Below are 14,694 nucleotides of genomic sequence, written 5' to 3' on the forward strand. Positions count from 1 at the left end.
TATATTTTTTTTAATTGATGCCATTATTGCACCTTTTATATGACAAAAAGTAATTGACAAAAAAAATCGAAATTATCTCCTTTTACTTAATCATAATTTAAACTGTCATAGCTGATTTCTTATCTCATATTTATGACTTTGTATGTCCTAATTTTCAATTTTCATCTCTCAAATATGACGTCATAATCTTGAACTTTTGTGTCAATTGGGATTTACCAAATCATTATTGTTTTTCTTATGTGGTGGAAATAGTTCTGACCAATGAATTTAAATGATTTCCCAGTCCTCCTTTCTACAAGGAAACAGGAGAATAAGACCAAAGCTCCAAGCTTCTCCTGGAGCCAATTATGGAAACATTTTTACACAATAATTTTGAGCTAAATATTCAAGTAGCTTTTTTACATATATATTTTGAACTTTTGTGTGTTCATAGCTAGAGATGAGATGGACATGATCTTGTATGAGAACAACAATCCAAACAAATCTGACATTTATTTTCCACATGGCATTTTATTGTTGCATGACAGATGATCATTATTTTGGTCAGGACAACCATGTGCGTAACAGTTTAACTGGAAATGTTTTCCTTCAGGCTTTGCCCTGGACACTTCAAGCAGGGCAAGTTACATTGCAAACGTTTCTGGTGAAGCAACACACACGCACGCACGCACATGTTAAGATACATGAATATCCACACACACACACGGTCAGCTGTGACATCTACAGGACGTTACAGTCGGGGATTTGGGGACTTGGAAAGGTCTAACGGCTGCTGTGTTGTCGTGAGTCACGCTCCAAGGAAGGTGAGCGCCGTGTCTCTCTCATCGACCAGCTCAGTGGTGGTGGCGTCCATCTTACCGCGGGAGAAATCGTTGATGGCGAGTCCGTCAACCACCTTCCAGGTCTTGTTCTGTTGTGGTCGACATACAGAAACGCACGAAAATGAGCAATACTTACATACAACCTTATCATTTTAAACTACTCAATGCTTTGATTTCATTTATTCATTATTTAAAGTGCCCCTATTATGCTATTTCTTAAGTTCCTAATTTTGTTTTGGTCTCCTACAATAGGTTCACATGCATCCAAGGGCAAAAAACACTTTAATTCTCTCATAATATACATTGCAGCATCATCTCTTTTCTCACAGAATCCGAAACGGTTTGATAAAGGATTCAGTCTCTAAACCCCTCCTTTCTGAGAACATACTCTGCTCTGATTGGTCAGATGGTTCAGTCTGTTGTGATTGGTCTACTCTGCTCTGATTGGTCAGATGGTTCAGTCTGTTGTGATTGGTCTACTCTGCTCTGATTGGTCAGATGTTAAGGTCTGTTGTGATTGGTCTACTCTGCTCTGACTGATCAGATGGTTCAGTCTATTGTTATCAGTCTACTCTGCTCTGATTGGTCAGATGTTAAGGTCTGTTGTGATTGGTCTAATCTGCTCTGACTGATCAGATGGTTCAGTCTATTGTTATCAGTCTACTCTGCTCTGATTGGTCAGATGGTTCAGGCTGTTGTGATTGGTCTACTCTGATTGGTCAGATGTTCAGTCTATTGTTATCGGTCTACTCTGCTCTGCTCTGCTCTGATTGGTCAGATGGTTCAGTCTGATTTTTTTTTTTCAGTTCAGCGGAAATCTCGACCGATTATCCGATTCTGAAGATTTCATTGGTCGTGTCAATCGCTGTACTGATTGCCTGACCTGCACCAAACACTGATCCCTAAACCTACCCGTCACTGTAACCTTAACCAATGAAATTAACTGCAAGGCGGGAAGTGAAAATAGCATAATAGGGGCATTTTTTTATTTTTATTTCAGTGGTTTAGGAATTTAAAACTTTCAGTGATGAAGACAAACCTTGATCTTAACAGGGAAGGAGTACATGAGGTCATCATCAACTCCATAGGAATTCCCAGAGGAGTAGACGCCCATAGACACCCATTCGCCCTGCTCAGAGACAGAATGATTTAGCATTAATAAACTGGAAATATTTAGGAAAAACCGGAAATGTCTTCTTCTGTAAAGGGTTCACAGAGGCGCAAACTCACATCAGGAGTGCCGAACCAGATGTCCCTCATGTGGTCACAGATGGCTTTGGCAGCAGACATTGCGCTGGAGAGCTTCCTGGCCTTGATGACAGCTGCACCTCTCTGCTGCACCGTCTGCCATACAGAAGTTAAAAGACTTACAGATGGGTAAATTAAAGCAATACGATACAAGAAGTCATGTATAAAGGTGCGGTCAGATGTCTATTGTCAATGTATGAAGGAGAGCTCACATAGAAAAAAAAATCCAGGTTTGCTGTGCTTGTTAGTAGGGCTGCACAATTTGGTCTATATTTTGTTATGTCAATATCGCTATAAAATAATAGTTATGATAATTATCATTATTAATAGCTCTAGTTGGAACTATCCATTTTATAATAGACATAAGTCCCGACAAAGGCACAAAAAAAAAAAAATTTACCATTTACAAATGTGACGTAATTTTTTTGTGAGCAGGTTATGGCTTTTCAGATTTTCCTCCTAGATAATAAAAGGCCTGATAGTCTTACAAAAGTGGTTCAGATGTCGAGACTTACGGAGATGAAGTCGCCCTTCAGCCAGCTTTCGTCATTCACAGCGTCAAAGGCTGCCATCTCCTTCCCATGGTGGTTGACAATAGCATGGTGCACATCTGGGTACTGAGTTGAGGAGTGATTTCCCCAGATGATCACATTCTTCACATTGTCAGAGGACACACCAACACGCATCGCCACCTACAGGCATGGAGGAAAACTGCAGATGAGCAAGAGGCCTGTATGTATGATGTGTGTTAATCTGCAGGGAGGGCTAAAAGTTCCTCTAGAAAGGCATATGATGATCACACAACATCAACACCGAAGTCACTCTGATGGTCTATGAACTATTTTAGAGGACATACCAATAAATGGCTACTCTAGAACTAAGCTATATCTGGGACACTGCCATTGAGTTTGACAATAAAAAAGCTCAGTTACCTGCAGCTCTGGAAAGCACACAGACTTAGAGAACTTCAATAAAGCAGAATAACAACTGAAGGTGAATGAGGCAGCGGGGTTCGGACCTGAGAGCGGGCCCTGTTGTGGTCCAGACGGGTCAGGCAGGAGAAGTTCTCCTTAGGAATGGAGGGAGCAGATTTGGAGGCGATCAAACAGTTGGTGTTGGCTGGGTTCCCGACAACAAGCACCTGTGGAAAGAAAAGAAAAATTGAACGGCATAACAGCATACACCAAATACTGACAAGTGATTGATTAGGCCTGTATCGAATTATCACATTGTTGTCTAAAATTAAACGGCAAATCAAGCGAGCACAAAAACTCACTCAGGCTGCATTATTTGTTGCAGACTTTTACCTTGACGGTCTTCTTGGCGTACTTCTCCAGTGCTTCACCTTGGGTTTTAAAAATGGCCACGTTGGCCTTCAGTAGGTCCTTCCTCTCCATGCCCTCTTTTCTTGGCATAGACCCCACCAAGATGGCAGCGTCAAGGTCCTTGAAGGCCACCTCAACCTTATCAGTAGGAATCACATCTGTGAAGGGGGGAAGACAGAGGAACAGGACACAGAAATAGTATCAGAGTAACATTTAGGACAACAAATATCCATGGCAAGAAATCTTTCCAGCTATTATTGCAAATTAAAATTACACGCATACATTATTTTTTCGTAGCTAAAAAAAGCTTTATGTAAAAATAACTAAATTATTAAGTTAAATAATTTCTTGTTGAACTAACTGCCTGACTGGACTAGGAAAAAAATATTATTATTGTTTATTGTAATAAGTTGTAGACTATTTTAGTTGATCAAGCATGAGAGAAATGCATGTGATTGAACGTAAACTGCACATGCAAACATTTCAGCATCAGTATTGGGAAATGCAGCCTCAAATTTGTACCAAGACCATTATTTCACAGGAGCATGTGCTGACATATCACCATAAATCGTTTATGAGGCTTTTGATATTCCCTGAATTGGCTCATTTCATTGCTAATCTTCAGAAGGACAGTTAGTAAAGATCTATTTATCAGAATGGACTTCAACCGAAGCACCACTTCTGTGATACAAGTTGTTCTTTGGCCTCCTCCTCTCCGCCTACCATTGTTGCGGCCCCATCCCGTTTCCCATTGGTCAGAGACTATCCCACAGTGCGAGCCAATAAGGTCAGTCGGTGCTGGTTACACCTCCCTGCTCTTCAAACACTGCGTACCACATGCTGTTTTTTTTGTGTGCTACTGCTGCAGACCCATTCTGCAGAGTCACGCTTGCTCTTCTGCATTTTAATACAGTCCAGATGTTGGCTATAAATAAACCAAGTTGCCGTACAGAGTCTCTAAGTGTCCCTTAGGAGTCCGATGAAAACTGTGCCACTGTGATGAGGTTTGATTAAAACAAGAGAAGCAACCCCTCACCCCTCAGAAGAGGAAGAGCACAATCCTGCAGCTCCATGACGACCCCATCCAGCACGGGCAGCATGGGAGTGATATCCAGAAGCACCAAGATGATTGGCTGACAGAGGAGGCAAAGAGAAACAACATGCATGTTACACTGCATCAGCCACGGACAGAAAACATGTTCAGAATAGAATATGTGCAGCATAATATACACTTTAGACAGAGGACATACAATTATACACGTTCAGTAGTACACTTCGTTCATGTCTTTTCTTGAATTTCAGGTTTAAAATTAGTGCACATTTTGGCAAGCGAAGCAGGAAGTAATGATGGAACGATATGACTGAGGTTGATAAAATGCCAATATAAAACACCACATGTGATATAGGCTAAGCTATTGAGATGTACGTACACATGTAAGTTGTAATTACACATTTTTAATGAACATCACCAAACATTTACACAATATTTAATCAAGACTCAAATGCCATTTGGTGGCTCTCTAAAAAAACAGCACGTAACAATGCCATAAATAATTTTATTTAAAAATACATTTGCATTTATATATGGAAGCTTGTTTTCGCCCCCAAATAAAAAATAAAAAAGGTAATTGCGACTTTTTCATCTCACAATTCTGATTTGTCACAATTGAAAATTTATATCTTGCAATTCAGACTTTTTCTCAGAGTTGTGTGATATAAACTCGCAATTGCGAGTTATAAAGTAAATTTTCTTGCAATTGCAGGTTTAAATCTCTTGCAATTCTGACTCCTCCTATTTTTTCCAGGGCAGAAACAAGCTCAAAATATCTAGTAACATTATTGTTGTATTTTGCTGTTATCATTCAAATACTAGATTATTTTATTGTTATAGGCCATATATTAGGCTATTAATCACTGCATCAATTGTATGGTTTTATCAGAATCATAAACATGTATCTGTATTGGTCGATTTCTAATTATCAGTTCAAAACAATCTCAAAACTAAGAAATATGGGCTTTCAAGTGTTCCATGCACACAATACATGTATTCCATACTGCATAAATAACCAGTGACTTATTCTGAGGGATCAAAAGAGTCGCATATTTTAATCACACGTTATATAACACAAGAGCACGGTTTAAAATCCAGATTGCTCCACTTGCAGTTTCCCCCCAGTGTGGTGTTACGCAATAACCCAGTCTCACCTGGTCCTTGCCGAACACATCTCCTTTAGCAATGCTGTACAGCAGAGAATAAGCGATCTGTCCCGCTGCGCCAGTCACCAGGACTCGGATCGGCTCGGCCTGCAACAAAACACAGTCACGGGCGTCAATAGCATGACCTATTTACTGGAACAAAGGCCTAACTCTCTGGAATCAGTAAAAAAAAAAAAAAATTATATCAGAAGTGGCAGATTTGAGTATTTAGTTGCACATAATTGTTTCAGCGACTGGGAATTCATTCATTTCTATTTATATCTTCCTCAATGAATGAATGAATTTGAATGAAACGGTGATGCAACGGATGCTCCGCGCGACCATGGTAACGTCACTATGTGCGCGAGACTGTAACTTCGACGAAAATGTCCACTTCAAAGTATTCACAAATACAATCTGACAAAAATTGCGCCATAATAGCGCCAATGGGTACAAAAGATGGCACCTCAATTACACACACTCCGCAAACGCGGAAATGGCAGTTAAACGTTTATTAAACTGCTTCAAAATGATTCAAAATAAATCGTTTCCTGATCACAGAGTTCAAATTAATCCAGATATCAAAAACTAAATATCACCCTTGGAAGATCAAACAAGCCCACCATGCTATACCAACAAAAAAAACAAAAACATTGTGAACTTGATTATGCTAAAATATCGTGCAGGACTAAAATGGAGGGATGAGAATCTCACCATGTTTCTGGTCTGATTGTGCAGGTTGAGATGTGCGACAAAGCTGTGCTGCTGCTCTTCCTCAGACTGAACGGAGGGTCACCTCTATTCTTGTATGGAAATGTGTCATGTGCTTTCACAGGCACAGAAACGCTGTACACTGGGATATGTAGTTGATTTAGCTACTCTCCCCCATCAACTAGCTTACAAAAGGAACTCCTTTACCCATAATAACCCGCGCTGAAGCCCTCCCATCCTACACGCCCCCTGCACTAGCATATAAGGTGCATAAGCCTTGGAAACCGTATAAAGGTCGAGTTTTGAAAGTCCCTTTGAGTTATTGGTGTTAGGTTCGGGTCCTTGAACTACAAATTGCCTATGATAGCTAACTGAAAACAGATTAGTTAAAGTTGTGTCATTTGAATGAACAGTCAAACAAAATAAGCATATTTTACAGAGTGATAAAGAGGACATTAAAGACATGTGTATCCTTATGTCCTTTACAATAGACATTAAGAGGTCATTAAAGACAGTTTGTGTGTGTGTGCGTGTGTGTGTGTGTGTTTCTAACTCTTTAATAACAACATATCCTGCTCAAATGTTGACACAATAGCTTCATGTTGTCACCTTCAGATGACACTTAAAGGCAGGGTAGGCGATTTGTTCCAGAAACATTTTTTGTTATACTGGTTTTAAAGTCTCTTCACATTCTGATTGTAACTATGTTAAGTGGTCTAAATGTATTTATATGTGTATATATATATATATATATATATATATATATATATATATATATATATATATATATATATATATATATCTGTAGGACCAAATGTTCGTCCAATCATTGAATTTGGTCTGAATGCAATGATACGATGTCCTACCTGCCTATTAGCGTATGTATTTCCACACCTCGCGCAGACATCACACGTCATCAGCACGTTTATTGCTATGCAGAATTAGACAGACGTCAGTCACCGAGAGCTGCAACCGAAACAACAGCCGCCTTTTACGGTAACTACTGTAATTTGGAAGAGATAGAAACCCGTGATGTTACACTCGGAGCGGGTCGTGACTCGAATTTATGCATTTCAATGGCAACACTATCAATGCTGAAATGAATCTGCAGCAGTCAAGTGGTAAAGGTCAGAGCTCTTTAAGTGTTTATGTTAATTATTATTATGTTATTTGCTTTGAGACATGAGGTAGTTTAACGCCGTCTCTCGTGACGTGTTCATGTGTTTTGAAGGAGGCGTGGCTTTGGAGACGCTCTGAAGGGAGGGCGGGATCTCATGCTTTCAAAGCTAACTCGCTATATTGCTAGCCTCTCCGAAAATTGCCTACCCTACCTTTAACAGAACAGCATATGTAGACTAGATTCCTGTGGCCTCTTATAGCGCTTTTCCACTACACAGTACCAGCTCGCTTCGACTCGACTCGCCTTTGTTTGGTTTTCCACTGTGTAAAAGTTGTACCTGTACCTGCTTCCAGGTACTTTTTTTCGTATCACCTCCGGCGAGGTTCTGAGCGAGCTGAGGCGATACTAAAATGTGACATGGAAACACGGCAGACTGCTGATTGGTCAGAGAGAATCGTCACTATTCACTGCGGCATCATTTCCTGCGGCGTCGCTATGACGACCAGGTACTATTGTGGAGGTACTATCTGCAATGGAAAACGGAGCGAAAAGCGAGCCGAGCCGAGCCGAGTCGAGTTGAGCTGGTACTGGTAATGGAAAAGCGCCATTAGAGCTCAACTTCCATTGAAGCACAAAAAGCTTTTGGGAACATTCACAAACAAGATAACATGATCACCATATTTTTTTTTCAAGAGGTCAAATCCAATTTAGCAATAATTTTCTATGCAATTTTCTCTTATATTGTTATGCTTATAATATAATTTGAGAATTATTATAATAAATTTCAAAATAGAAGCACTTTCACTATGGACTCTTACTTTGGACCCCATTGAAATATATAACTAATAACTGAGCTTATTGTCAGTTTCAGTCCGAATGAAATCATGCTTGTGGTCTCTGGGAGATTATGTAAATAATCTAAAACAAGTTCCCCTTCTGTCACAACAGCCACATTTTTGACGGCAACATTTGCACATCAGAATCTCACATGACCTCATGTGATGCCAAACTGTTATCATGTTCTAAAGACATGATTTCACTTTCAAATATAAATTCATGAGCTCCACTGTCCTTAATTGAATGTCCTTCATGTAAGACCATGTGCATTTCCCAAAGAGACCAGTAAGGTCAAGCTTATGTGCTTTCACTTCTGTGGTGTGCTTTTAGTGTCTCTAATTTATCAACATGATCAAATTTTGCTGGAAAAAAACTGTTGTGCACAATCTACAATATGCCTTCTGTCGCCTGATTGATATTTTATACTTTTTAAAGTAAACGTAAGAATAATTGTTATAGTGTTATTAATATTTAAACACTTACTGAACAGGTTTACTTGTTTACTTTATTATTCATACATAAATTTTTAAAGAAAAATCATAAGTATTAAATATATCAAAATATAAGTATCAAATATGATACATCAGGCTTTTGAGGAATGTTTATTTGTCCATCTCTCAATCATAAATTGTATTGCATTGCATTATATGTTTCGCCCCACAATTAAAACTAGAGCTTTGTTCATAAAACTAAGCATACTTTAATTTACTATATTATTTATAGAGTGACAACTGATATTTATGCATTTTATGTATGTCTGTATTGCTGTTATAAAAATCTCATTGATTCAAGCTATTAGAATTTAATCTTACTTTTTGGCCAAAGAAATAACAACTGCGCCAAATTGCACATTTTGAGGTGCTAAGGGCATAAAATTATATATATATATATATATATATATATATATATACAGTGCTATGCATAAGTGAATACACCCATGCTAAAGTTGACTAAAAAGAGGAATAAAAAATCATATTTTGGAAATTGAACTTAATGCCTTAATTTAAAAAATTAGGAAAAATCCAACCTTTAAGGACACCAATTTTCTTTGTGAATGAATAAGTGAGTACACCCCTATGTTAAATTCCCATAGAGGCAGGCAGATTTTTATTTAAATTTTTTTTAATTTTATTTTAGGATACTATGCATCCTGATAAAGTTCCCTTGGCCTTTGGAATTAAAATAGCCCCACATCATCACATAGCCTGCACCATACCTAGAGATTGGCATGGTTTTATTTCAGTTAGCCTAAAAGCTAGTTTGATTTGCATTGAGAGATGATCTTATGGAAAGTACTCCATGCCAATCTCTAGGTATGGTGAAGGCTATGTGATGATGTGGGGCTATTTTAATTCCAAAGGCCAAGGGAACTTTTTTTATTTTTTAAAAAAATACTTAAAAATAAAAATCTGCCTGCCTCTATGGGAATTTAACATAGGGGTGTCCAAACTTATGCACCCTGTATTTTAAGGAAGAACATTTATTTATTTACGATACATTATTCATTCACAAAGAAAATTGGTGTCCTTAAAGGTTGGATTTTTCCTAATTTTTTAAATTAAGGCATTACGTTCAATTTCCAAAATATGATTTTTTATTCCTCTTTTTAGTCAACTTTAGCATGGGTGTATTCACTTATGCATAGCACTGTATATATATATATATATATATATATATATATATATAATAAAAGCCTGATGTATGAAATACTCTAAATGAATAGCCTAAAGGTTCAAGAACCGTTCAATAAAAAAAAAGAAGATTTTTCGGACTTTTATTTAATATTTCAGGCTTTATAGGGTTAAACCCTTTGAAAGGTACAACACATTAACCCCAGATTGTGGTGGTAAACGTAAAAGTGGAGGTCAGGGCTTGATGGCACAAGAGATAATCTAAACAATTGATATATTATTATTATTTTATTTTTAGATTTTTTGCTTTTTAACTTTTAATTAATTTAATTTAGCTTAAAAAACTATAATTAACTATATAATGGTTGGTTCCCAATGTGATCTTAAATGTCATAAATTATTAAATGTGTCATCCCCACCTTTACAGTAGGCTATGTTGTCACAAAAAGCCAAGGTGTGTTAACAAGATAACATGATTACACCATACCTCAGGATTAAATAATGACCCTGGGTTAACCAATGTAAGTTTTAAAAGCCTCTGATGGGCTTGGCTTCTCCTTCAGGCTAAATGATGCATTTTACTTCCATAGTCTGCCTCTGCATTTCACTGGTGTGACCAGCATGGGTGTGTGTTTAACACACCGCTACAGATCAGCCACACACTGATGCAGATATTTGCTCCTGTTTGGGACAAGGGCACTTCAGCCAAGTTAACATTACATAACACCCCGTTGGAAAGGTGGAGATCCAGACGGAGCGAGTGCTATCCATGGTGCTGGACTCTGCTTGCCAAAAGCATCCTAAATTAATCATCATGCCCTACTGCCGTACTATACGATTTCAAGGCGTGCATGATGAATGAGACTAATGCCAGTATTAACCAATCCCTACTGGAAAATCCAGCTTAAATGTGTGTGTTTTTTTTTTTTAAATAGCTTATTTCTAGCAGGTTCAAGCTGGTCATTAGCATGGTTTTTACTTGATCTAACATGGCAATTGACTGGTTTACCAGCCTGATGATCACCTTAAATTGCTATATCCAGCAAACTGCCATCTTAGACAAGCTAATGACCATCTTGGGCCAGGTAAAGACTATTTGGACCACCTATAAATCAGCCACCACATTCCAAAACACTGCAACCATTTCAGTATGAAATTTCTATCATGAAATCAATTGCTTTAAATATAACTATCAGATATATGGCGAATTCTGCTTTAGCATGCACGGTAAGGATAAATCCTTAATGATATTTTAACGCATACCGCTTGTGTTCAAAGAAAAACCGTTACGTTTATGGTGCATTACGCCTCCGTTGTCAAGGAGAGGCGTCTTACCTGCGCCGAAGCCGTGCGCACCACCAAGTACATAGCCGACAACAGGGTCAACATTTTCAAGCAGTTTGTCCCTCGGAGTGTCCGATGGAGTCTGTTTTCCCTCCCCAGAATACAAAAGTGTGTGTTTTTGTGGGACGCGCTGAGACGCAGAGCGGTGTTCGCGGTAACCTGAGCTCACAGGCGCGAGACAGATACACAAGAGTCGCGTGGTGTGTTTTCAGTCACCCTTCCGCACCTAATGAGCTTTGGGAGACAAAAATAGCTCGACGTCGAGTAATCTTTCCGCCATTTCTGATCACAAGGCAAAATTAACGAGGTAGTGATCGGAGCTGCGAAATTTGGGGGTGACGTCAGTCAGGGTAGGATTGATGCTGCAGCGCTGAGTTGCTGAGTGAAGGAAAACATCCCCCTGAGGGACACACGGTCCAGGACAAGGGCTTTGACCATGTAACCTTAATTATAACAATGGCTAGACATTTCCTTGTGGGTTATTTATTTATTGAATGCCATTGAAAGGCAATTGCAGTACATTTTCACGTTCGCCCCATTGTGTCTTAAAGGGATAGTTCACCCAAATTCTTCCTCAGAACACAAAATAAGATATTTTGAAGAATGTTGCTAACCAAACCATGTAAGGACAAAAACATTTCTCAAAATATCTTCTATTATGTTCCAAACAGAAAAGAAGGGTCCGACATGAGGGTGAGAAAATGATGACAGACTTGTTATTTTTGGGTGAACTATCCCTTTAATATTATGTATAGAAGACAATAAACTCAAAACTTAATTTAAAAGTAAAATCATGATTTAAAATCTTAGTCATCTGTGATCACAATTAAGTGAACATGGGTGGATTTAAAAAAAAATGTAAAGCAAAGAAAAACCCCAAAACATCTTTTTTAATAGGCTACAAAACATGTTTTTCTGGAAATATTGGAAGTGTTGTTTTTTCCCCAGAGTCCTAAATATCACTTTTCATAATGTTGTTTTTTTATAATATCCCTCATTAAACAATAAGTAAAATTTACTCATTTTTTCTTTGCAAGTTTAGTAAACTTCACACATCGGAATTAAGAAGAAAATGTATAATGAACAAATTGAATAAGTAGCCATATATGCCTTTGCTTTTACTCACTTTATTAAGGCAAGTGTTTAAAAATGAATCAAAATGAATTAATCTTAATTTTAGTCTGTCAGTGCTTGCCATCGCACATTAGCAACTATCCGTCCCTTGACTGAAGCAATGAACAATACAATTACTATCTATTATTCTCTATATCTAACGCCTACTTCCACGTTGCAAAAAAGGTGGATATAGTATACTGTACATAGTATGTAATATTCAGTGAATATGGAATACTGAAATACTAATTTTCAAAAATGTGCCAGTGTGGTAGTATAACCACATGATGGAGGCAAAGTAGGTCTACCTTCCTCAGAGTCACGTGACAGCCCGGAGTTCTGCTGCACTACTTGCATCCACCAGAAGAGGGCAGCACGGCGTAGCTATAAAGCGTCTGAGTGACTTCTGTTTAACAATAGGAATTACACTAAGAAGTTCTCAGGCCTGCATTCAACTCCTGCCATTTGAAACAGTGTCATGTCACAGCCAAACTGATCTGAGCATGTTAAGCACACAGTGTCAAATGATCACTGAGTCAGCCTGTCTGTGAAGAGAGACGGCAGCATTCCTCACTCAGCACATCATTGACAAACTTATGCTTGATTAAACAGCCAGGAGCCATTTTACACAAGTCATAACCTGACCTCAACACACTATGCCACTTTACTCATTCACACAGCGCATTATTATCACCTGTCAGAAGTGTGAACTAGGAGCCATATGTAATTTTGTCTGGACAGTATAGAACAATATAGATCTTTTGTCTGGATTGACTGACAGTTTCAAGGCATGGAGAAGGACATCACTCGTTCAGAGCCTAAGACATCTCCACTCTCTCTCTGGTTTCTCTTCTTCTGTCAGTCAGTGCCATTTTCAATAGTTGATGGGTGTGAGTGACTTGTTCCTGTCCTCTGTAATTACACTAGCCGTGACCGGGGCAGTCAGGAGAAGATCAGAGCAGCAAGGCATGCTGGGAATGTTGTCTTATTTGTATATTTGAAGAATCGGCTGTCATTAAAATAAATAAATACTGTGCTGATATACATCAAAATTATTTTCTTCTTTAAAGCAATGCTTCTTTCAAAAATTAAAAAAATATATAATTTATTCTCCATCATATTTTAATACTATCATATATATAGTATATAATTATACATAATATATTTTCAGTTGTCACTTTACTTTAAGTTTTAGTAGTTTTGTTACATGCTTGTGTCATATTATTTTTTGTAGTATTTCTATTTAGCTTCAATTTATTTGAGTCATTCTAGTACTTCAGCTGTTTTATTTCAGTTAGTTGCCAAGGCAGAATTTCTCATTTTTATTTAAAGTGTTTCATCTAATATTTATAATTGAATTTATTAAGATTTATTCAAATTAATGAAAATACTGTCATGGAGATAATTTTCATTCATATAATAACAGTTAACATTACTGACCACATTTGTCCAAAAACAAAATCATGTGTAGTGAATATAAGTGATGTCCGGCCTAAATTGACATCTTCACCGTTTATTCAAATATTATAAAAAATGTGTTAAAGATTTTGATCATATTGCATAGTTGTTCCTGGAGTCAATTGTTTTATTTGCGATAACGCAATTAAACATGCAGAATTGAGCAGACATAATTTTTTGGCCAGGCTGTCATACGTAGAAATTATGAAAACAAGAGAGAACCAACGGAATATTAATAAGTGATTATGTTGTAGTAGACATTGTATGTTTTTTTCTGTTTTTTCCAATAGATATTTTTTGCATAGTAAAATAGTTAGCCTTTTTTGTCTAATAATTTGGTCAGCTAAATACCTTAACCAAGTTAAGGACTTTGTTCTTCCCTCATATTGAACATTTTTAAAAATATAAAATATTTTCCACATATTTTGATGGTTTAATCAAACTTGTAGGGTCATGGAAAACAAATATCCTCTCCGGACATCACTACTGTAATTTAAGTCTTCAGACACCACATGATGCTTTAGCAGACTGAAATTTGAGTTATTCATTTTAACGAAAAAAGCTGCATAAATTTTCTTTCATGTGAAAGAAAAAAAAAAAAAAAAACATGAAGGTAAAAACAATTTCTGGATTCCTGATCCTGTAAAGCCGATCATTCTCATGATTAAGACACATTTGCAAAGCAGTTTATGAGATTCAAATGCAACAAAATGGAATGTTGGATTCATTCCAATGGAATCCATTGATCTGGTCCTCTGAAGCTCCTCCATGTGTGTTATTATGGTCAGAACGTGGACAGTGGAGAACGGTGGGCATTCTCTCCTTGACACACACTTGAACCCTGAGCTTGTGATCGGCCCTGTGATTGGTGGGTTTATCACGAGCTCTGC

General features: G+C 37.7%; 1 protein-coding gene across 2 annotated transcripts; it reads right to left on the reverse strand.

Annotated features, from left to right (window-relative positions):
• Positions 1-490: 490 nt before the first annotated feature.
• Positions 491-11,685, reverse strand: mdh1aa (malate dehydrogenase 1Aa, NAD (soluble)). 2 transcript variants are annotated; one of them, XM_079849318.1, is made up of 9 exons: positions 11,225-11,685; positions 5,600-5,698; positions 4,431-4,527; positions 3,377-3,552; positions 3,088-3,210; positions 2,585-2,761; positions 2,052-2,165; positions 1,861-1,950; positions 491-910 (listed from the first exon to the last, which is right to left on the reverse strand). In XM_079849318.1, the coding sequence occupies exons 1-9, from the start codon at positions 11,276-11,278 to the stop codon at positions 788-790; spliced, it is 1,053 nt and encodes a 350-aa protein (XP_079705444.1). In that variant the 5' UTR covers positions 11,279-11,685; the 3' UTR covers positions 491-787. The 2 variants fall into 2 exon arrangements, with proteins under 2 accessions (XP_079705444.1, XP_079705445.1); XM_079849319.1 differs by lacking the exon at positions 11,225-11,685 and adding an exon at positions 6,305-6,485.
• Positions 11,686-14,694: the final 3,009 nt, after the last annotated feature.

This window comes from Squalius cephalus (genome assembly GCF_949319135.1).
Source record: "Squalius cephalus genome assembly, chromosome: 2".
Taxonomy (NCBI): Eukaryota; Metazoa; Chordata; class Actinopteri; order Cypriniformes; family Leuciscidae; genus Squalius; species Squalius cephalus.